The sequence below is a fragment of the Cynocephalus volans genome, chromosome 1, assembly GCF_027409185.1.
Source record: "Cynocephalus volans isolate mCynVol1 chromosome 1, mCynVol1.pri, whole genome shotgun sequence".
Classification (NCBI taxonomy): Eukaryota; Metazoa; Chordata; class Mammalia; order Dermoptera; family Cynocephalidae; genus Cynocephalus; species Cynocephalus volans.
The window spans coordinates 242,097,443-242,120,985 of record NC_084460.1 but is presented as its reverse complement, the minus strand read 5'-3'; the positions used below and the strand labels follow the sequence as shown (position 1 = coordinate 242,120,985).

The 23,543-nt window shown below is 41.1% G+C and overlaps 1 protein-coding gene across 2 annotated transcripts in view; it reads left to right on the top strand.

Annotated features, from left to right (window-relative positions):
• The window catches only part of WIPF1 (WAS/WASL interacting protein family member 1), a 118,231-nt gene that overhangs the window by 75,212 nt on the left and 19,476 nt on the right, over positions 1-23,543 (top strand). For both annotated transcript variants that reach the window (XM_063106075.1, XM_063106066.1), the window contains exons 2-3: positions 18,432-18,520; positions 22,158-22,287. In XM_063106075.1, coding sequence (XP_062962145.1) covers positions 18,470-18,520; positions 22,158-22,287 — 181 coding nt within the window. In that variant the 5' untranslated portion in view covers positions 18,432-18,469. The remainder of the gene's footprint in view (positions 1-18,431; positions 18,521-22,157; positions 22,288-23,543) is intronic.

The window sequence follows — 23,543 nt, the reverse complement described above, 5'->3', positions numbered from 1 at the left end:
ATATTCCCAACAGTGGGATAGCTGGGTCGTATGGTAGATCTATCTGCAGTTGTTTGAGGAACCTCCATACCATTTTCCATAGAGGCTGCACCATTTTGCAGTCCCACCAACAATGTATGAGAGTTCCTTTTTCTCCGCAACCTCTCCAGCATTTATCGTTCAGGGTCTTGGATTTTAGCCATCCTAACTGGGGTTAGGTGGTATCTTAGTGTGGTTTTGATTTGCATTTCCCGGATGCTGAGTGATGTTGTGTTTGCTAGTATTTTAGTGAGGATTTTTGCATCTATATTCATCAAGGATATCGGCCTGTAGTTTTCTTTTTTGGTTGTAGCTTTACCTGGTTTTGGTATCAAGATGATGTTTGCTTCATAGAATGAGTTTGGAAGATTTGCGTCTGTTTCAATCTTTTGGAATAGTTTGTAAAGAATTGGTGTCAATTCCTCTTTGAATGTTTGGTAAAATTCTGCTGTGAATCCATCTGGTCCTGGGCTTTTCTTTGTTGGGAGCCTTCTGATAACAGCTTCAATCTCCTTTGTTGTTATTGGTCTGTTCAGATTTTCTACGTCTTCATGGCTCAGTTATGGGAGCTTGTGTGTGTCCAGAAATTTATCCATTTCCTCCAGATTTTCAAATTTGTTGGCATATAGTTGTTTATAGTAGTCTCGAATGATTCCTTGTATTTCAGATGAATCAGTTGTAATATCACCTTTTTCATTTCTAATTTTTGTTATTTGAATCTTCTCTCGTCTTTTTTTTGTTAGCCATGCTAATGGTTTGTCAATTTTATTTATCTTTTCAAAACCCCAACTTTTTGATTCATTCATCTTTTGTGTTGTTTTTTGGGTTTCAATTTCATTAAGTTCTGCTCTGATCTTAATGATTTCTTTCCATCTGCTAACTTTAGGTTTGGATTGTTCTTGTTTTTCTAGTTCTTTAAGGTGAAGTGTTAGGTTGTTCACTTTCCATCTTTCCATTCTTCTGAAGTGAGCATTTAATGTGATAAATTTCCCCCATAGTACTGCTTTTGCAGTATCCCACAGGTTTTGGTGTGATGTATCATTATTTTTATTGTTTCAATAAATTTTTTGATTTCCTGCTTGATTTCTTCTTGGACCCGTGTGTCATTAAGTAGAATGCTGTTTAATTTCCATGTGTTTGTATAGTTCCCAGAATTTCGTTTGTTATTGATTTCTAATTTTAATCCATTGTGGTCTGAGAAAATACATGGGATAATTCCAATTTTTTTGAATTTGTTGAGACTTGATTTGTGACCTAATATGTGATCTATCCTGGAGAATGATCCATGTGCTGATGAGAAGAATTAATATTCTGAGGTTGTTGGATGGAATGTTCTGTAGATATCTGCCAATTCCAATTGGTCTAGAGTCTTGTTTAGATCTTGCATTTCTCTGCTGATTCTTTGCCTAGATGATCTGTCCAATATTGACAGTGGGGTGTTCAGGTCCCCTGCTATTATGGTATTAGTGTCTATTTCCTTCTTTAGGTCTAATAGAGTTTGTTTTATAAATCTGGCTGCTCCGACACTGGGTACGTATATATTTATGATTGTTATGTCTTCTTGATGCATCTGTCCTTTTATCATTAAGTAGTATCCCTCATTGTCTCTTTTTATGGTTTTTAGTTTAAAGTCTATTTTATCAGATATAAGAATAGTTACTCCAGCTCGTTTTTCTTTTCTGTTTGCATGGTAAATCTTTTTCCATCCTTTCACTCTTAGTCTATGTGAGTCTTTATGGGTGAGGTGGGTCTCTTGAAGGAAGCATATAGTTGGGTCCTCCTTTTTAATCCAGTCAGCCAGTCTGTATCTTTTGATTGGGGAATTTAAGCCTTTTACATTAAGAGTTGTTATTGAAAAGTGTTGATTTATTCCTAGCATTTTATTGATTATTGTTTGGTTGTCTTAGGTGTCTTTTGTTCCTTTCTTTCTGATTTACTGTTTGTTTTCTGTATTTGTTGGTTCCTTGGGTTATAGATAGGCTTTTTGTTTGTTTGTTTTCTCTTCATGAATGCCATATTTATTATACTGGTGGGTTTTGATTTTTCTTGGGTTTTTATGGCAGTGGTAGTTATTTTTCAGGAACCAAACCCAGTATTCCCTTGAGAATTTCTAGTAAGGGTGGTTGTGTGGTGGTGAACTCCCGCAGTTTTGTTTGAGAAATATACTATATGCCCTTCATTTTGGAAGGATAGCCTTGCAGGGTTGAGTATTCTTGGCTGGCAATCTCTGTCTTTTAATATTTTGAATATATCATCCCATTCCTTTCTGGCTTCTAGGGTTTGTGATGAAAAGTCTGATGTTAGCATGATTGGGCCTCCCTTATAGGTGATTTGACGCTTCTCTCTTGCAGCTTTTAAGATTTTCTCTTTGTCTTTGAGTTTTGCCAATTTGACTAAAACATGTCTTGGAGAAGACCTTTTTGGATTGAATACGTTTGAGGATCTTTCAGCTTTCTGGATCTGAAGATCTGTGATTTTTCCTATACCTGGGAAGTTTTCTGCCACTATTTTGTTGAATATGTTTTCAGTGCAATCTCCTTTTTCCTCCCCATTCTGGAATACCCATGGCTTGGATATTTGAGCGCTTAAGGTTGTCTAATATCTCTCTCAGATTTTCTTCAATGCCTTTGATTCTTTTTTCTTTTCTTTTCTTTTTTTGTCTGCCTGTGTTATTTCAAACAGCCCATCTTCAAGTTCAGAGGTTCTCTCTTCAACTTCCGCAAGCCTGCTGGTTAAACTCTCCGTTGTGTTTTTTATTTCGCTGAATGAATTCTTCAGCTCGGCAAGCTCTGCTACATTCTTTTTCAGGGCATTGATTTCCTCATACATTTTTTCTTTCAAGTCCTGTATACTTTTCCTCGTTTCATCATGATGTCTAGCTGAGTTTTCTTGTATCTCATTCAGTTTCCTTAGAATTATCACTCGAAATTCCTTGTCAGACATTTCAAGGGCTTCTTGTTCTATAGGAACTAGAGCTTGAGAGTTATTACCCTTTGGTGGTGTACTTTCTTGATTTTTTGTATTTCTGGTATCTTTTCTTTGATGTTCATTCATTGTGGCAGGGGGTTTCACAGTCCACACGTTTGACACTATTGTCTAACTAAGATGTTGCTGGTGTTGCCAATTTGGTATGGCTACCTCAGTGACTGCTCAGTTGGCCACTAGTGCCTTGCGTGTGTGGTTGCCTTGGGTCTTGGGCCTCTCTGAGGAAGGAGCCACCTCTCTGGTCAGCTTGGACTCAGCCAGGCTGCTGGGTCACGGTGCGGTACTGCAGGGTGTGTGGTCTCTTCTGAGCTTCCACTTCCCCTGCTGGACGTCTCCCTGCTCTGTGCATGCTGGAGCCCCACATGGTATTCCTGCATCTGGAGTGGGTATGAAGATTTCTGGATCCTCATGGTCTGAGAGTGAGGGAGAGAAGTTTCTCTAAACAAAACAAGACAAAAAGGGCATCATTAAGTGATGAATGATTGCTGAACTGCCAGGACACAATGAAATATATTGCAAAGTTTTCTCCAAGTAAGATTATACTGATTTATATTAACAGGGCATGGAATACTAAAAACTTTATTTTTAATTTCTCTGTTTTTGAGGTTATTTCTAAATGATCAGTGCTCTATGTAACTATACTGATAATTAGGGGGGAGGGGATTATTCCTGTATTTCTTCTCCTTTAAATCGCATAATTCCCATATCTTAACATTTTGAAAGTAGATTCCTATTGCAGTAGATGCATACATTTAATCTGGTAGTGTTTTTACCCCCCAAAAAACTATAAGGGGGTGTTTTGCTATTGAAGAAGGTATTTTAGAATTGAGGAAATACAGTATTATAAGCATTTTTCCACTATCAAGGCACATACCACACTATAACAGGTAGTCATGGAAACATAACTTGAAGAATTATAAAAAAACTAATGTTCTCATATTTTATACATGTTGCTGTTGCACTGATTCAGTCTTTGTTGATTTGGGGCCACTACAAGAGGATTGTTGGCTAAGAATTTTTACTGTTTTTCCAAGACTGGTGAGAACTATTGTTTTATAATCTTCTGTCTGTTCTTGTTTTTATATTTCTGTATATTAAGATGGAGGTTTCTTTACCTGACTGGTCCAAAAGACTATTGATTATTGTTTTACTCTGTCATTAAGCTCAGATTGATCTATGTATTAAATGGGGGAGATGTATATATTTAAAATTCTCTTTTAAGTCCAGAATTGTGATTGTCTTTATTTACTTCAGGTTCTCAATCTACTTATCTTGGGCCTTTGATTATAATAAAAGAGCTACAACAACACAAATACTACCTTCAGCTTCTCTCCTCCACACCATAGCCTTTCTCTCTATCCCTCTTCCTCTGCCTCTTTTGGTGCTTATAGAAGGCAGTAGGGTGGGTGGAATCACCCTCCTGAACCTAAAGCGAGGCTTAAGACAATAACGGCACTGGACATAGAGCAGGAGCTGGGCTTCTGGCACCAGATCTGCTGCTGTCAGCTGTGTGTCATAGGCAGGTGGCTTAACCTCTCTGGACCTCCATTTGGTCACCTGTCAATGATGGTGTGGACTTTGATCTCTGTGTCTCCTTCCGCCTTGAAATTCCTTTTTTTAAGAATGTGGCTGCTGGAAAAGCTGACACTGACCTGGGAAGAGCACTTCACAGGGGAAGAGAGGAAGCACTGTTACATCCAGCACCTGTGTGTCATCCATTGCAGAGGCGGCTTCCAAGGCCTCTGAGGTCAGCAGTGTGGAACTCTCCCTCCAAATTTCCCTTTAACAGCTTTTCCCAAGAAGGCTTAAGTCTAGTCTTAGTAGTTGTTATTTACTGTTTCATGGGAAACAGTCTTAAACTCTTAAAGGAATGTTATGGTAGAATTGTGAGATACTGATTTACTTGTTCATTCAACAAGCACTACTTATTAAGCACCTACCAGGTGTCAGACGCTGTATTAGATGCTGAGACGACAGCAGGAAAGTAGACAGACAGGGTCCCTGTATTCATGGAGCTTGAATTCTAGTAGGGAGAGACATACAAATAAACAAACAATTAAATAAGAAAATGTCAAGTGGTGACGTGCTATTCATAAAAGAAAACAAGAGCAGAGATGGGACATGAGTGAGGGCATTTCTGCTGACATCTGAAGAATAAGAAGGAACCAAGAGATAAGTGTATCAAGCAAGAGGGCTTGCAAGTATAAGGCCCCAGCGTGCAGATGAGCTGGGTGTGTTTAAGGAACAGGAAGGGCTGGATTGTAAATTAACAGGAGGAGCATTACTTGAGATGAAGTCAGAGAGCTGGGGAGGGGACAGATCTTGTGGGTCCTTGTAGGCCTACGCAGAGTTTGGACTTTTAAATGAAATAAGAAACCACTGGAGGGTTTTAAGCAGGTCAGGAACATTGTCTGATTTATGTCCTATTTTCCATAGTAGACACCTATAAATGTGTCCGAAGTTGACCACATTTAAAAGTATTTATTAAAGATAGAACTGACCCATACTCTACACAGCTACTCCCTTGCATGTCTTGGGGGTCCCAGCCTTCTAGGTGACATACTGCCTTGTAATTGAGCTTTTCCTAATGGATGTAAATAGCCGTGGATGGTGTGGCACTCACAGAGAGAGAGAGAGAAGGAGAGAGAGAGAGAGAGAGAGAGAGAGAGTGTGTGTGTGTGTGTGTGTGTGTGTGTGTGTGTGTGTGTGTGTGTGTGTGTGTGCGCGCGCGCATGCGCGCGTGTGTGTTTTGGGTGCCTTACTTAGAGAACTTCAAAATAGTTCTGTAAATATGTAGAGAAATCATCACACTTACCATGTTCTCTTTTTAGACCCAACTATAGTTAGGCTTCCCCAACTATTCACTCAGGCATTTACTTGATAGTTGATCAAGTTTTCCATTTTCCCAAAGGTTTGAAGAGGGGGAAGTGGATGCTAGCTGCAGGCCTCTACCTCTGTCTAGCCCCATCCCTGTATGTATTTATTCATGTATTAAGTGTTCCCTGGATTCCAGGCCCTGCATTAGACAAGAAGAATGCAGTCTACCTTCAAGTGGCTCCAGGCAAAGTAGGGGACTCTCAGTCACTAGTCTTTGGATGCTCCACTTCCAGAAATTGTGCCCTGTCCCGGCATTGTGAAACTGCTGGTACAATTAGAATCTTACCTCAGAGAATTTTGAGTTTGAAAGAACCTTAGGCATAATCTATCCCAGTACTCCTCAGTAGGACCACTTCTGGTATTTTGGGTGGGACTGTCCTAAGCACCATAGGAAATTTCACATCCCTGGCCCTGCCCACTGAATCCTACAGGCCCCGCCTTCCACATTCCAATCCACTGTCCCCCACCCCCAACTAAAAATGTTTTCATGCATTTCCAACAGCTACCTGAGTTGAAGGGCTCTGGTCTAGTCGAGTCCTATTGTTTTATAGGTAAGGGAATGTTAGGCAACTTGTGGTCTTTTCTTGCCTCTTTTCTCTGAACCCAGCAGAATCAGGACCCAGTGTGCAAATTTTGTAATGAAGTTAGTTTCTGAGATATGCCTCTGTTTTTCATTCTTTCAACTGATATTGTTTTCTCAGAGTTACATAGTGTGTGTTGCAAATGTAAGTCTGAACCTTTCAGATGGGTTAAGAAAAAATTATGAACATTATAATTCAAAGTTTTGATACAGTGTTTTCTACATATATTCCTTTGCCATCAACCTCTTAGAGTCCCCTAATAATGAGAAATCTGACTTTTTTCCTCTGCCCTCATCATCTCTCTGCTTTTGTCAAGCATCTTCGGGGAGAGTCATTGTTACCCCATTAAGTGTGGGGGACAGAAACAGAACATAGAAAACTGTGGATGTGCAGCTGACTTGAGCTGTATATCATTTATCCTGACTTGGGCACCAAAAGCACATTTCAAAACTCATTTGCCTTCCTACATCTGACCTACTCTCTTCACCTGCATTTGTAACTTTCTCCCTACACACTTGAATGCTCTGTCTTTTTTCTTCTTCTTTTGCTTCTTTTCTGAATGCTCTGTAAATGAGAAGAATCACTTAGCCTAATTATCAGCATTGCTAAGAGCTTTTATTTCTGGAGTGACTCTTTTCCTTATTACTAGATGGAATAGTCAGTATTGAGAGTGATGCTTTCAAATAGAATTTTCCTGAAGGAATCTCAGGTTCCATGAACAATTATTTCTGTGGAGGTGTCAGAATGAAGTTGGGCTGTTCACTGGCTGGAGGTGCTGGTCTCTTGCTGTCACTGTACCAAACAGCTATATTACACCTCATGGAAAGGAGAAACATTTCATTTTTTAAAATTTAGGTTTTTTTCCTTGCTTGCTTCTTAAGTAAAACGATCTAGTTTCTTTTTCTGCAGCAAAGGAGGAAGGAACAAACAACAAATTAATCAGACAGGAAGCGAATAACCACAGAAGGACGTCTGCCTCTGACTCAGTATGTCACATTTAACAAGAGGCCAGAGCTTGTCCAAAATGGCTGTCCAAAAACAGCCGCACGTTTGTGTTAGAAGATGATGACTTTTTCAGGGATGTTTTCTTTCTTGGCTCATGTCTCGCTTGCTGTCTGTCTGCCTGTGTCCCTGACATGCCTTCCTACAGTACCCTTTAACGGTAAGAAAAATTATATTCAAACTAAGTTTATTTCCTTTATCTAAATAAATAAATTTATTTAGAAGAAAGAACTAAATGGCTTTTAATAGGCCATAGCGTGTTGAGATAAAGTTGTTGTTTTTTAGAAAACCATGTGATCTATTCCTGTTGCCCAAAATGTTAGTTTCACCATGATGGTGATGGTGGGTGATTCATAACTTGTGTTGTGAGCCAAAATTTAAGCAAGATTTTCAGTAGAATTTTCCCTGATCACTGGGCAAGTTTGGATCCACAGGAATTTCTTTGCCCATTATCCCATCTGGGGGCTTATGGCAGTAAACGTGTCCTTTTGGTGTATGGTATACAGTTGTCCATACAACTACCTTTGAATCCTGGGTTTGGCTAAGTAAGTGCTTTTAAAATAAAGGGAGTCATTGGGATCTTCAAATGAAAAGACCATGGAACTAAGCTGTTGCTCTTCTGTTGCTGGAAACATATTACTTAAGTTCAAATCCCAAACTAAACCATTTCTAAGCAGTCTTTTAGACAGAAGACAACTCTTTTAGAATAATTCTATTCTCACCATAACAGTGCAGTGCACAACTACTGTGGCAAATCAAATTGTATAGTATTTGTTATAACTATTTACACTTAATGTGACTAATATTTTGGCATAAAATATTGTAATTTAAAAATTTCAAGCCCTGTGCTCAGAGACCTACAGAGCAGGATTAAAGAAACTTTATATTAAAAAAATTTCTCTAGGATATGTATGAAAAAGCAAATTATGTTCCTCTTTTCCCTTGGAGAAATATAAAATAAAACTGTAAAAAATTAAGAGGGCACACACAATTTTAGTCCATAAGCACAAATTTTTTAAAATAATTAAAAGGCCCCTAGGGTGATAATAGCTAATAATATTATATTGTATATTTTGAGATGGCCAGATGTTATAACCACAAAGAAATAATAACTGTTTAGGTAATAGATATGCTAACTATTCTGATTAGATCATTATATAGCATATATATGTATTGAAACAACAAACTGTACCCCATAAACATGTACAATGAAAAAATAATAATTAATGACAAAACCAGTGTACACAGTAGAAAGTGGAGAAGTAGTAAATGAAGAAAAGGCTACAGAAAGATTCTGATTAAGAAAAGTAGGACAGCTTTGTAGAGACAAAGATAGGTGAAAAGCAGGGGACAGAGTAAGACAGGATAGTGAGAGAGGAAGATGAGAAGCTGGGAAAAGTTTTGAGGTCAATTAGTGTGGGAGCCATACCCTTACGATTCATTGGATCGTGGGTCTTAGAGTATTATGCATGAGCCTCATAAAGTTTTGTTGCCTCTGAACTGGAGCATCATCTAGTCAATACTCTTCTTTTTATAGGTCTAAAGAGGTTAAATAATTTACCTAAAATCACGGTCAGGTTTTCTCATGTGCTTTGAAAAGTTTATTCCTAGGCTCATTGTTCATAGCTCTTCATCTACTCTAATTCTAAACTTTTAAGGGTTATACATACTCTGGATGAACTGCAGTATTTAGGGAACTCTGTAAGTGAAAATTATTCCCTGGGATCCAGCAGCAATTTCACTCTGACCATTGATGAAATCACATTCTAGATCTGGCCTATAGGCTGGAAGTTCCCCAGCCTCTGCTAAAAGGTAAAAGGAAGTAAGCTACCGAATGCCTGAACGCTTCAAGTTTTATGCCCTTTTGAAGTCTGTTTAACATTTTATGAACCATCGTTTACTTTGGAAATTCCTGGCTATTTAAATTGTGATGCATTTCTGCTTTAAGGTTCGACTCATTTTGTTTTTCCAAACTGTCATACCTGTACTTTTAGTTGGAAGGAATATTTCCCCTGGGGTGTCATAAATACCTCTGTCTGTATTTTGCAACCTTCATTCCTGAAAATTAAAAGTGAAAAAAAAAAAAAGTAGAATAAGGTATGGCTTACACAGTATGCTTTTCTGAGAAACGTAAAATGCACATTATACACATCTCCTTTCACCATTCATTTGTAATACAGAGGTCTGCATGGCTGTACACAGGTGGGCGAAGGTTTAAGTCAGCTCATGGTTTCTCTTTCTCATGGTTAAATGGGGGAAGATAGTAACATTTATTGACCATATGTTAGGCTCTTTACTTTTGCTTATTTATTTTTAAAACATAGCTAGTACTCAATAAGCACTGCTTCATTTAACTCTTGAATAACCTTATTAAGTAGGTACTATTATCCTCATTTTATTGCTGAAACTGGGCTTAGAGAGGCTAAATATTGCTGAAACTGGACTTAGGTTGCCTTAGGCCACCTAACAACTAAGTATAGAGAAAGTTTTCTGAATTTCAAGAGCTTTTTTCACAAGTGTAGCTTGGAGGCAGCATGATAGATTGTACTGATAAACTATGATTTCTTAAGGTTCTTTTTCAGTCCTGGAAATCTGAGATTACAAATGCTTTTCTTTAAATGTCACAGCAGCAGTAATTATCTTTAAAATGAATAATCTCAAGTAAGATATTTTCCTAAATCTTTTGACTTTTTCAGAGGTAAATTTGGTGACACTTCTGCCTATGTTATAAGGCTATACTTTCAGTGATAAAGTAAATGCGAGGTATCAAGTGCATTGACTTATGTGCTGTGTGTGTGTGCATGTGTGCGTGTGTGTGTGTGTGCGCGCGTGTGCATGTAGTGGGGAAGAGGGACAGATCTTAATCCTCAGGTAAAAACTAAATGTGGTGCGGATGATGTAGTAAGATTTGAGCCCCCTAAAAGAGAGTATATATTTGGAAGGGATGGGAGGGAATGGGAGAAAAACCAATACTTTTTAGTTACGTGAATAAAGTAAGGAAGGACTTCCTTTCCCTCAGTTAAATGATGACAGGTAGGTGGGTCATTCAGGTAACCTTCATTTTCTCACTCTCAAAGTGGTCTTGAATGTCTGTGAATTTGTACTAATTTTTAAATTAAATATGTATGATAGTGGATTAAAGAAATAATTTTACTTCATAAGCAACCTTTATTTCCCCAGCAGTTATTCATTCAGTAAAATTGTGAGTTTATGTCCAAGCTCTTAGCCAATCTTAATGACATTATAGGTGCTTCAAAATGTCTTCCAACCCCCCCAAAATAAATCAACTCTTCATCTAAAGGAACTCTAAAAGAAGCATTTCTAGCCTAGCCGAGGACCCTCTAAGTACAGCAGAGACATAAACCTATACCACTGAGAAGACAACCTAAGCAGAAGTCACTTAAGCTATTTTAAATGATGATCAACTGAGAACATGAGGGAGTCCATGCACAGCAAGTGTGTGGCCCACATTCCGCTCAGATGGAGAATCACAGTCATAAATAACTAACTGGGTGAGGCTGTCATTCTGCTTGTAAAGGAAGGCTTGTTTGTCTTCTCTGCTTTTTGTTTCCTCTTGGGTCCCTCCACCTTTTCTGTTTTCCTTCTTGCGTTGATTGCCTCATTGCTCTGGGCGAGGACCTTCCGCCTGAGGAGAGGAAGAGTAACAGTAATAGAAACAAACCTCTCTGCAAAGGTTTTAAAAGTTTCTAAAATGGCCAAATGACATACTTGGGATGGGGGAGGGGAAGATGTCACATAGTGATTCGCATGATAAAATAGAAACTACAGGCAACTGCAGCTGTGAAAAGAGTGTGTTAAACAGGATGACTGTGGTTTACTGTGAGCATCAATTTTCCTGTTGAGCATTTTTACAGGAAGTTGAAGAACAAAGCCAAATTCATCTTAATTAGTTGTAATGGTTTTCAGATCTTAAATACATCCAGCTAAGTTTGTATCATGGAGGAGTCTCTAAAGAATGGAATCAAGAATGATTACAAGTAGAAATCCCAAAGCTATGTGCTTTTTAGCAGCAGTTTGAGTTTGCTAAGTGATTTCATTTTTCCAGTGTAACTTGGATTGGATTAATTCACTTTGTAATGAATGCCCTTGCAATTACTTTTTTATGGATGTAATAACTCAATATGAATTTAAGAGCCTTTTCTTATTAAAACACTTGAGTTACACATATTATAAATTTCCTTCTGTCAATATTTTTTGGTCAAACAACTGTGTATGTATGTATGTGATGGAGAGAGGTGAGTGAGAGTGTATGTGTGTATTTATATTGGAAGGATATACTTTAAACTAAGAGTTATCTCTGTGTATTGTTTACCCCCAACCCTTTTTTATCTAAAATTTAATTGTTATTGAATACTTTCTTCAGTGGTTAAATACTAATTTGGTGTGTTATTTTCATCTTTGTGTATTTTTGTGTTGTGTGTTCTCTGAAGTGCTTCTTTTTGGAAATGGGGCAAAAATCTCAAAAAAAAAAAAAAATCTAACCTGAAGAAGGTAAGAGCATATGAGAAATACATACATGAAAATGAGTTAAGAACATTATATATAAAGTAAAATATAAACGAATGGAATAAAAATAATAAAATGAATAGAAAATAATGAGGGCAAGAAAGTAGTTGGACCTTTGGATCTGTCCAATTGTATTATTTCTATGACTATTGATTCAATCTTTTGAAAAAAAAAAGTTTACTTTTTCCCCATTCATTTTAGGTAGGATAGTACTTAAGGGTGACTTTAGGCAAGATTTATAGAGCAAAATGCTTTATATTTTTGCATAGTCCAAAATACAAATAGTGATAAGACATAACTGGATAGAGCTGCTGCTTATCTTCTCTAACAGAACCCCCTCCCCCACTCAGGATTAGAGACCAGCCTTCTGAGGATTGTCAGCTGTGTTCCTTGGGGGACTGTTGGAAATCTCTCCCCTCCTCATGTCATTCTGTAGTGTGGGCCTCACACAGTGCAGTCTAAGATGAATTTTGAGTTGACTACAAGAAACTAAGAAACAGTTTATTTATGTAACTGGCCCATTCTCTTTATCCTAAGCAGATTGATCATTTTACATCCAGGGATAATTCTGCTTGCCTAGATGAGCACATTGAAGAAGAAACCATGAGTTCCCTGGGGCATGTCTGGACTGAACTGTGGGCTGTGGTGGAGCCTCTAGTTGGCCATGCCATTAGGGAAATATGTCCCCTGTAGAGAGGGGGAGTGGGTTAAGTAATTCTCTTTTTCACAAGGTGTCCCTTGTAGCCAACATTACATATTTAGCAAAGGGGTCCAGGCCGCAAGATGTCCTAGTTGGTCTAGGATCAGTGTGTGATGTTGTCTAATGTGAATGTCAAACCATGATGTTGATGTAATAGCGTAAAACCAACACCACCAACCATTTCACTCACAGAAGTAGGAAATTCCACAATTTCTAAATATTGATATATATTGGTGGGGGGTGGAGGGGTGTATGTGTGTAAGCAATAAAAAGAACCAGTTACTGGATTTTTAAGTCGTTTATGCAAAATATTCTGCCCTGTTCTTTCAACTCATAAAGCCAATTCCTTTATAAAAAGTTTATTGGTAGATTCCTCCCCTCGCCTCAACTGTTTTCCTTTTAAAATTTGATGAGTCTGAATGATTCCTTCAGTTATTAAATAAAGCTTTGGCAATCACTAATATACTGTAGGGTTCAAGCTGATTTTTAAATTTCTTTAACATATGACAGTCCAGAAATATCTTGGGTGAGAAATGAATTGGTGTGTATTTTATTCAAAAGTCATTATCTTATTGTTTCCACAATGGGTAATAGACAAGTGTTGTTAAAACTGTGTGTATTAGTTTGCTAAGACTGCCATAACAAAATACCACAGACTGGGTGGATCAAATAACCGAAGTTATTCTGTTAAGGGGGCTAGAAATCCAAGATCAAGGGTGTCAGCAGGTTTGGTTTCTCCTGAGGCCTCTCTCCTTGGCTTGCGGATGTCTACCTTCTCACTGTGTCCTCATGTGGTCTTTCCGGTGCGTGCATATCCCTGGTGTCTCTTCCTCTTCTTATAAGGACATTGATCATATTGCATTAGGTGACCTCATTTTTATTTAATCACCTTTTTAAAGACCCTGTCTCCAAATACAGTCACATTCTGAGGTCATGAGCGTTAGGGCTTTGACATAGGAATTTTGGGGGGACACAATTCCGTTTATAACACTGCATGTTTTTCCATCCCTAGGGTTTCTTTGTGCATGTAAAACTCAACACAACAGTTGAACATTTTAGAAAGTCTTGCTTTTCTTTCTATGATGAAAGTTGTTTAAACATTGAAATTATTCTCAAAAATAAGTTAACTTTCAAAAGTGTATATTCTTAAAAGTTCAGTGCCTGGGGTGGGGGTCAGGTGGGAGAGCAAGTCTCAGCAAGTGGGTAGGTCTGTGACCCCCCAACTCCAGGAGCCTAACTAGGGGTGGGAAACAGGACACAGCACACAGCCAATTCTGATGCAGGAAATGACAGGCTGCACCTCAGGAACTGCTGCCTAAGTCCTTCCACTCGTTCTAGGACCCCTTCTAGGCCCAGGGCAGAGCTGCCTTTCTTGTGATGGCTCTGGAGGGAAGAACCAGATACAGCGAGGCCGAGTCATCAGGCTGCCTCATTCCCACCTCCCGCCCCATGCAGCTCTACCCACAGCCATTCTGGGCAAAGCCGGGGCCCCTCGGCTCAGCCCTCAGCTCCATCTCTCTGCCAGGCGCTCAGCAGCTTGCATACTGGCAGGGCCTCTCCTCACCTCAAGGAGGACAGATCCTAGACCCATCCACAGATGGCTTCTCTTCTAAGCCTCGCTGAAACCTTGACATGCCATTTCATTGACTCCTCCCAGCAGCTCCTCATTCACCGGTGGGAAAGAGAGATGCAGAGGAGTTAAATTCTCATACTAGGTGGCACAGCAATGATGCAGAACCAAATCTACCTGTCACAGGTTTCGTGTCCTCACTGTTCATTCCTTAATAAAGCCCAGAGGACTCCTTCTGTGACTGTTTTTAAATGTATAAAATAAAATATGGAGGATCGCAAAGGAAACTATTATATTGAAATACATACTTCTTTATTAATAGTTTAAGCAACAAGATCTAGCTTTGCCAGAATTTCAAAGGAGGTCTGCAACAATCGTAATATGATGTGAGAATGTCATGAGAAAAACTATTGGTGAAAGAATCTCAGATACCGTGGCTTGTGGCCCACTTCATAATTGAAGGAAATGCTAAATTTCAGTTAGAACTTAGTGAAAATACATATGTACTTTTTTTCATCCGCGTTAAGAAACCCCTGATTTCTGTTGCAGGCCCTGCATGTGTGAGCATCCGGGCAGGAATGCCTGGTCTGTTAGGCTCTGGCTCTCTTCAGCAAGGCCCCACTCAGAGTCTGATGTGGGCTCTTAGCTCCATGAGAGGAGGGGAGCCCCTACTCTCCCAAGGCCTTGGGGTTCTACTTCTCTGGGGAAGTGGGAGGATGTGGGAAAGCAAGTTCCCTCTGAAATAAGGCTGATTAGCCCTGATTGTATAGTGATTAGTGCTCTGCATTGTGAAATAGGGCTGATATTTTGTCCAGACCTCACAACACACTAGGGGTGATGCTGAGAGCCGTTCTGATGGCAAGCACTGGACTTGTTGGTGTGATACCTGGTTCTTTCACTTCACACATATTTAGTGAGAAGTCTGCTTTGTGCTCGGTACTGGGGATGCCTGGTAGAGTCCACTCCCTGTTGGGAAGACAGCCAAGAAGTGGGCCTGGCAGTGGGCCAGCATGGGGGACATGAGATTGGCCTTCTTTGAGCCATGTGGTGAGTGAGGTGGCAGGATTAGTGTTTGGAGTTTCCTAACAACTTCCCTTAAGGCCCCAGCCTGGAGAAGCCCGGTCCATGCCCAGCAGCTGTTCGACTAGAAAGGAGTGCAGGACAGCTTCTGTGATCCCCTTTCAGCACTGAGGTGGGAATGGGAATAGTTAATCTGCAGGAGAGTGAGAGATGAGTGCAGGGAAAGTGGCAACAGACAACCATCTGTCCATCCACAGAAGTGGAAGAAAGAGTACTTAGTTCCCCTCACCCTCAGAAAAGTGAGAGCACTCACCCGCAGATCCTCTCCCGCTGTCTATCTAAGGTGGCCAGGAGGGGAAGGCCGCCCTTCTTGCAAGACCCTAAAGCCTGTAATAGCTTCTTGCTCCCTGAACCTTGGTTTTGCTTGCTCATTTCTGAAATCTGGCCGTGGCTTCCACCCTGGCCCAGCCACAACCGTTGCTGTTTCTTCCACACTGGCCACAAAGTATGGACCACAAAGTTAGCACAGTCCCCACTGGAGTTGAGGTCAGAGGTTCATTTAAAGTCAGTTAATGCACAGACAGTACTAAGACAGCAACAACAGAGAATCGTAAAACAATTGAGGAAGACTTTCAGGGTGGCAGTCCTCTGAAAGGGTCCCCACTCCATAGTTTGGCCCCTAAGCTGTGCAGGACAGAAGGTCAGTGTGATCTCTGGAACCAGAGACTGACACATGAGAACCAAACCCATAAGAGGGTCCTGTCAGTTGACTGGAATCCATTTCTTCCTAGGTATTAGGGTGACAGGATGACAGGAAGTTAGTTGGTAAACATGGAAAAAGGCAAAATAAAGTCCTGAGGGACATTTCAGCCACCAAGCTCTGAAACTGTTCCATGAAGCCCATCTCTTGGGCTGACTGGGCAGACCAGGCTACCCCCTTCCTTGCTAACACCATTGATTTGGCTTCAGCTCTATTAACACCATTGATTTGGCTTCGGCATCTTTCACAATTAGTTGGGCCCGAGTTCAGTTTCAGACCCCTGTCCTTCCTCCTGGTCCTAGGAGACTCTGGGGCCTCTGAACGTGCCTTCGGTAGCTGGAGAACTTCCTCTATAGCAGGCCTTTTAATATGGGCATCCACCTGCCAACTAGCAGTGCCCACTGAACCCATGGGTAACTAACTGGCATCATGTAGAACAGACCAACTTAAAGAATCCTTGTCTGAGATAGTCTCTTCTCAAAGAACAGATTCCAACAGGTGAGTTTTAGCATGAATTCACCTGCCTAAAAATGTTTTATTAGATCATTAAAAGGGCCAGGGAGTGAGGCAGTATAATCCAATGGAAGAGCAAGGACCAACGCACACGATTTAAATGAATTGCCGTGGGGCTGTAGTGAGTGACTTAATTTCTCTGAGTCTCAGTGTCTTCATCTACAGGATGAGCGCAGTCATGCTGGCTTGCAGTGTCCTCATAGGAATCAGAGACAGTGCAAGAAGAGCGCCCTGGGTCCAGTTGATCCTCAGGAAACAACTGCTGTTGCTGCTGTGAAGTTTTTAAAATTCTATTTTCTAGACAGCCTCCTTGAACAGAACTGTTCCAGACTGCCTTAATTCTTGTTTTCCAGCAGCTGTGACAAGTCCAGCAATGTTCTGTTAGCTTTTTCACTCCATTGCTGTTCACAGAAAGCAAGCCATCTAGCATTATTTTAATAGAAAGTATTTACTTCAAGGTATAAGTTTTCCACATTAGCTTTTACTGGTTGAACTAAATTAATATTTTAAGTCCTAAGAAATTGTTTTCTGCAGTTAAGAGACTATTAAGAATAGGAGGAAAATAATTCTGCTGTTTGAAATTTGGGATGCGTGTTCCATAGAAATAATGCTATTCAGGTGGCCAGTGTCCCAGGCTGCCCACTGGTTTAAGGCTCAAACTCTACAACAGAGCTCCTCAGATTTTGGTATATATGAATCACCTAGGGATCTTGTTTAGATGCTGAAACTAATTCAGTGGGGTGCCATCAGGGCTGAGAGTGGATGTATCTCACAGCTCCTAGGTGGTGCCCATGCTGCTGGTCCAGGACCACAGTTTGAGTAGCAAGGACAGGGTGGGGAAAGCTAGCATGACTTAGGGCTGAGAACAGTGGGGAGGGTTGGCCTGGATGAGGGTTTCTGATGAGGCTCAGAGACAGGGCTCTGAGAACTGGGGAAGCAGGAAAGGGCTCGTGGCTGGTGTAACTCCTCAGGCATTTATTTCCTTGCCATCACCTCTCCCGCCCCTGGTGTTTGCCAGGCTGTCACCTCTGCTGCTACTAACCCCACTCTCCCACCAGGTTTCCCCAAACTCTCCCACCCAGTGTGGCCATCCCTGTGTTCCTAGAGCAAGCACACTACCAGGAAGGTTCTTCTACTGGAAGTGCATTCCTGGTAAACAGCCTGGGAGCCATAGGTCTACCTCCCTGTCCTGCGTCCTCTTTGTTTTCACTCAGGTCCTGTGAAGAAATGCTGAGTAGCACAGACAGGAATGGCTGGTGTGGGAGTACACCAGAGAGAAGGATTAACGACCCCCCATCTCACCTGCCTCCTCTTCCCTTCCCATCCTACCTTCTCCCCGGCTCGTGTCCCTGGAGGACGGTGACAACTTCGAGGGCAGGACAAGAAATAGATTCGTCTTTGTATTTCTATGGTGCATACCCAGACTCAGGCGAATGAAAGCCAGTGGGGCATGGGCAGGAGAGCAGGAAAGGATTGTGTCATGGAAGTGAGGGGGAAGAGGAGCCACTCGAAGTGAACTTGCTTTCCTCACACTTGGCAGGGATATTGAAGTTCCGTGAAAAGCTTCCTGCTCATTCAGGCCTTGGCACAGGGTCCATTTGTCCCGCTGTGGCCTGTGGCAGTGGGTGGTGGATTGAGCAGCGCCAGGCACTGGGTTGGCCTCCATCTTTGAAGAGACTTAAAAGCAGCTTGGTTAGGAAGCCCCTCACCCCACCCCAAGGTCCTTCCAGAACAGTAACATCTTAGCAATGAGGCGAATGTCATCCTACCTCTTTTAAAGGTCAACCCATGAGAAGCTACACTTCAGTGGGAAAGGGGAGGAAGATAGGACAGAGTATTATGGAGAAGTCTGATTCATGACTGTGTTTTGTTTTACAGATTTATCAGCAAGACTGTTGAAAGCATAATTGTCCAAGATGCCTGTCCCTCCCCCTCCAGCGCCCCCGCCGCCACCCACATTTGCACTGGTGAGTGTCTCCTCCCCATCCATTTTCTATGCAGAAAGCAAGCCAGGTGGAGAAAAAACCTGGCACAAGTGTATTTGTTTTAAATGTATTTGCCTTGTGGCTTAAATGTGATACGCAGGCTTTCCCAGTACCCAGAGACCTAGCGAATCCAAACAGCACGGAGAGTTTTGATTTTTTAAGGTCTCATGCGATGCATAGTACAAGCATGGAATGTGGATTATTATACTAAGTTTCTTCTGCACGTCCACCATGGGAAATGCGCTGGCCCGAAACAGGGTTTCACAGGAGCAGCTGAGACCAGCATGCACTGATTCCGTCCAAGTGAACTCGACGTCTAGCCTTTCACTTCTGGGCGGGACAATCCAGAAACCCAGGTGTCTGTCATCTGAAATGCATCTGTTGAGGTGTCCTCCTTTCTCCTTTCTTTTTCTCTGCCTTTTCCCCTCTTTTCCTCTCACTCTCTGTTTTTGACAAAGATCATCTCCCCACCAACCACTTCTCCCACACACTCTCACATCCCCCCTTAAATCTCTCCTTTCATTTAGATGCCTATTTTCCAAAGGAATCTCCTCACCGGACTCATCCTGGTCACTTGCTTGGCCTGTCCTGGGAGGTTGGTGCACAGTCTTCCAGGAAGCCGGCCACCCTGCACATGCTGATGTGGAAAGGCTCCAAGACATGCTTATTACAAAGACCTCCCCAACATGTGAGGCCCTCACTGCTAAGGAGCCTTGGACTGATGGTTCATTTTTCACATGGGGAAACTGAGGCTCAGAGAGGAAAACTCTCTTGCCCCAGGTTTGCATGCAACACATTTATGTAATTCATTTGAGGTTGGAACCTGATTGGGAAGAAGTGACATACTCAAAGTAGCAACTGCTTGTTAGAGTCCCCAAGGAGATAGGAACAGAAACAGAGTAAATTTAGAAGCATTTATAGCAATTTGACAGTAATATTATGTCTGTTTATAAGTCTGGATTATGTGTGCCTTATTTTTTTTTAACTAATTCATTTTTCTAATAATTCATTGCTATTTTACAAAAGTGCCAGTCCATGATGGATGGGAAAAAATTTTTTAAAAACTAGTCCTTTGCCTGCATAAGTTTGAGAAGCTCTAATCTGATTAACATAGCAGGGTTAGTTTCTCTATATTTCCTCAAAATGTGGGTCTGTATACCATTGCTGGGTAGAGCATGGATTAATTTTCTTTAATTTTAATGCTCATGGTTTATTTTAATGTGTGTTCTAAAAATTATAGCTAGCACATCAAACCCAAGGTTTAATAGCGAGTTAATTCAAAATAAAATGTTCATTGAAAAACAGAACAGTAAATAATATAGTGAATGACTTAAGGAAAAATATCAAATAAAGAATAACACAGGTGGCATGAGAAGATAACAAAAATCCTGAACATTGTACCAGAATGATTGAAGTTTGGGAAACCCTTGTTTATCCTATCAACTCATTTCTTTCCATTATTCCATTGTTATTTAACTCAAAGCAGGATCCTGGAGAAAAGTATATCGAGATGAGAAAAGGGAAAGGTGGGCATCACAGGACACTGCCCTTGTGGAACAACACATTTAAGGGCCGTGGACTGCCACGTGAAAGAAGTTAGCACCCAAGGAGGTCAGGTGTCAAAATAAATTTTGAGGCAGAACAAGAGTCCACTGAAGGTTGCTGACCCAAAACTGTTAAGAGATCCAGTGTGGACATATCACTTAACCTCTTTAGGCCTCAGGTCTTCTTTGTCCTTAAAATGAAGACAGTAGGTAATTTTAAAAGCTCTCTCTAAGATGTCCAAGAATGTTGTTAGGTTGAATAAACAAGTTTCAGAGCAATAGAGGATAATTCCATTAGCAAAAGTAAACTGTATATGCAAAGAGCTTTTCTGGAAGGGCAGCCAAGAAGCTTTTAACAGGCTGTCTTCAGGGGAGTGTTGGGAGCTGCTGGGGAAGTGGCATTTTAGAGCCCATTCTTACCCCTTCTGTCAGATTCTAGGAAGGCTCTGGAGTCACACTGCTGGGGTTTGAATCGCAGATCCTCCTCTTACCAACTGGGTGACTGTGGCAAATGATATAACTTCCCTATGCCTCAGTTTCCTTGTCTGTAAATGGAAATAATAACTCACAGGATTGATGAGGACTAAATGAATTAATACACATGAAGTGCTGAAAACAGTGCCTAGCCCAGAGTAAAAGCTATGTACGTGTTAACTGTTATCATAAGCAAATAATACTTTATAATATAATTATTTCAAGGTGCTTCCAACTTAACGTACAGTAATTCTGTTTAGCCTAATTGAGGGTTTTCTGAGGTCTCCCTATGCCTCTAACTCTGACAATAAAAGGCCGTACACTTCCCCAGCATTACCTCTTGTGGCCCTGACTGGCACATCTGAAATCACATCCCTTTTCTGGGCCAGCCCAGCAGGACTGTCAGGTCTGCTAGAAAGCCCTCTGGGTTAGGGCACCCAGACTCTCTTTGGGACCAGTTAAAACCAAGCCACTTTCCAAGCGTGACAGACACAGACAGGTGCCTACTTCCAAGTCCATATGCTGGACTCTTAGTGTCCCCACTCCCCAAAATAACCCTGAAGGAATGAGATTCCAATTTCATAGGAAGGATCTTTCCCAGGAATTCTGGAAATATAAGAAAATGCCCCCAGGTTTTAAAGCAGTGCTCTTGTCCTCTCTGCAGTTTCTGAGAGCTAAGCTTTCAAATGGATTAAACATCAGAAACACCTTGGACCAAAGGTCATGAGGGAACTTTTTGGGGTAATGCAGATGTTTTCTATCTTGATTGTGGAGGTGGCTACACAGCTGTACATGCTTGTCAGACTTATAGAACTGTGCACTAAAAGGATGATTTCACTATATGTATATCATACCTCAATACCTCTGACTTAAATTTTTTAAAAAGGCATCTCTGGGGGCCGGCCTGTGGCTCACTCGGGAGAGTGCAGTGCTGGTAGCGCTGCGGATTCGGAACCTAAATAGGGATGGCCCACAGGTTTGGATCCTAAATATCCTGGCCGGTGTGCTCACTGGCTGAGCGCGGTGCAAACAACACCAAGTTGAGGGTTGCAATCCCCTTACCGCTCAAAAAAAAAAAAAAAAAGGCATCTCTGGGAATGTAGACAAGGGAATTATTTTCTAAAAATTTGGTGGGTTTTTAAAAGACACAGCTGACCCTTTTTGCCGGAGACAATTTTTCCCTTGCACCAGGTTAGTTCTAAAAGATGGGGAAGGGAAGCTATTTTCAGGTTACATTCTGGAGAATGAAGCCTACTAGTATTCTGCACAATCCTCTCAGACTTAAAATTCCTTTCTCCGGTCTAGCCATCTATCCCTAACGTAACTCAGTTGGTCACAGCCAGATTGTAGGCTGAATTTTCAGAGATTTTTATCAGGGACTTTCTCTTCCTGCCTTAAAAATGAATGCAATTTATTGCTGCATCTGCTCCCAAGTGTCAGTGTCTTAAAACAAATGACATGGAGTCTGAAACTTGTGGAGAATTTACAACCAAGAACCTTAGCAACAAACTTCCAATACCCTACCTGTACCAGCTGAGTGTGGTAGTAAATGATATAATTAATCCCAGACGTGAGTACACGTTTATATGGTTCCCTTTCAGGCCAATACAGAGAAGCCTACCTTGAATAAGACAGAGCAGGCCGGGAGAAATGCTCTTCTCTCTGACATCAGCAAAGGGAAGAAACTAAAGAAGACGGTCACCAATGACAGAAGTGCACCAATATTGGACAGTAAGTGAAAAAAGCTATTTTTCATGAAGATAAATGGTTTATGGCCCCAAAATCAACCCTGCCTCTCTCTCTCTCTCTCTCTCTCTCTCTCTCACACACACACACACACACACACACACACAAATTGGTTAACAACAGCTGTGAAACTAGCAAAATAAAGGACTGTATCACTCATCGCAGGCCGGGGCTTTGGCTTGGATTCCCCTCTAATGCTGCAGGAAGCAAGTATAATAATTCTTTGTCCAAGACATACACAACAGCAGTTGTCTGAATTATTCACAACACTGTCTGTAGATTAACTCATGGCTCCTGGCATGACAGAGCAGGACACAGCATGAAATATGGAAAGAGCCATGGCCATGGAGTTGAAGGACATGGGTTCAAGTCCTGGCACATCCATCACTTACCATCGCCAAGCCTCACTGCCTTCATTTGTAGGGTGGAGTTGATAATACCTGTCCCACAGACCTCACAAGTGTGTTGTGAACTTCAAATGAGATAATGCCTGTAAAAGTACTTTGTTATCTGGAAAGGGTAATTCACATGTAAGATATGATTATTAGGAGCTGAGAGAGAGAGAGAGAGAGAGAGAGAGAGGAAATGAGATCACAACTTTGTGTATCTACCCATCTAAGTCTGAAATATTGCTGTAGGTCAAATGTGTCCCCCAAAAGTTTATGTGTTAGAAACTTGATCTCTATTGTAAAAGTGTTAAGGGGGTGAGAAATCTGATTATGGTATTTGGAAGGTGGGGCCTTTAAGAGGTGATTAGATTGTGAGGACTGTGCCCTCCTGAAGGGATTGATCCATTCATGGAGTAATGGGTGTGGCTCTGATGGCTTTATCAGGAGAGCTAGTGAGGATATTAGCTCTCTTCCTCAGCCCATTCTTACCATGTGACACCCTAGTCACCATGGGACCCGGTAGAGAGTTCTCACCCAGAAGAAGGCCCTTACCAGATACGTTCCCTGGACTGCAGACTTCCCAGCTTCCAAAACTGTAAGAAATAAATTTCATTTCTTTATAAATTGCCCAGTTCCAGGTATTCTGTTATAAGCAACAAAAACAGACAAATACAGATACTTTCTGGAATAAGAAAGGGTGTGTATAAACAAATAAGTACCCATAACACAAGGCTACTTATGAATATTTATAACAGAATGAAAAATTATCCATGACTTGCATCTACTGGCAATTAATAATCAGGTCTCAAGACTGTCTTCTCACATTCCTAGACCTCTCCACTGCTCACCAGA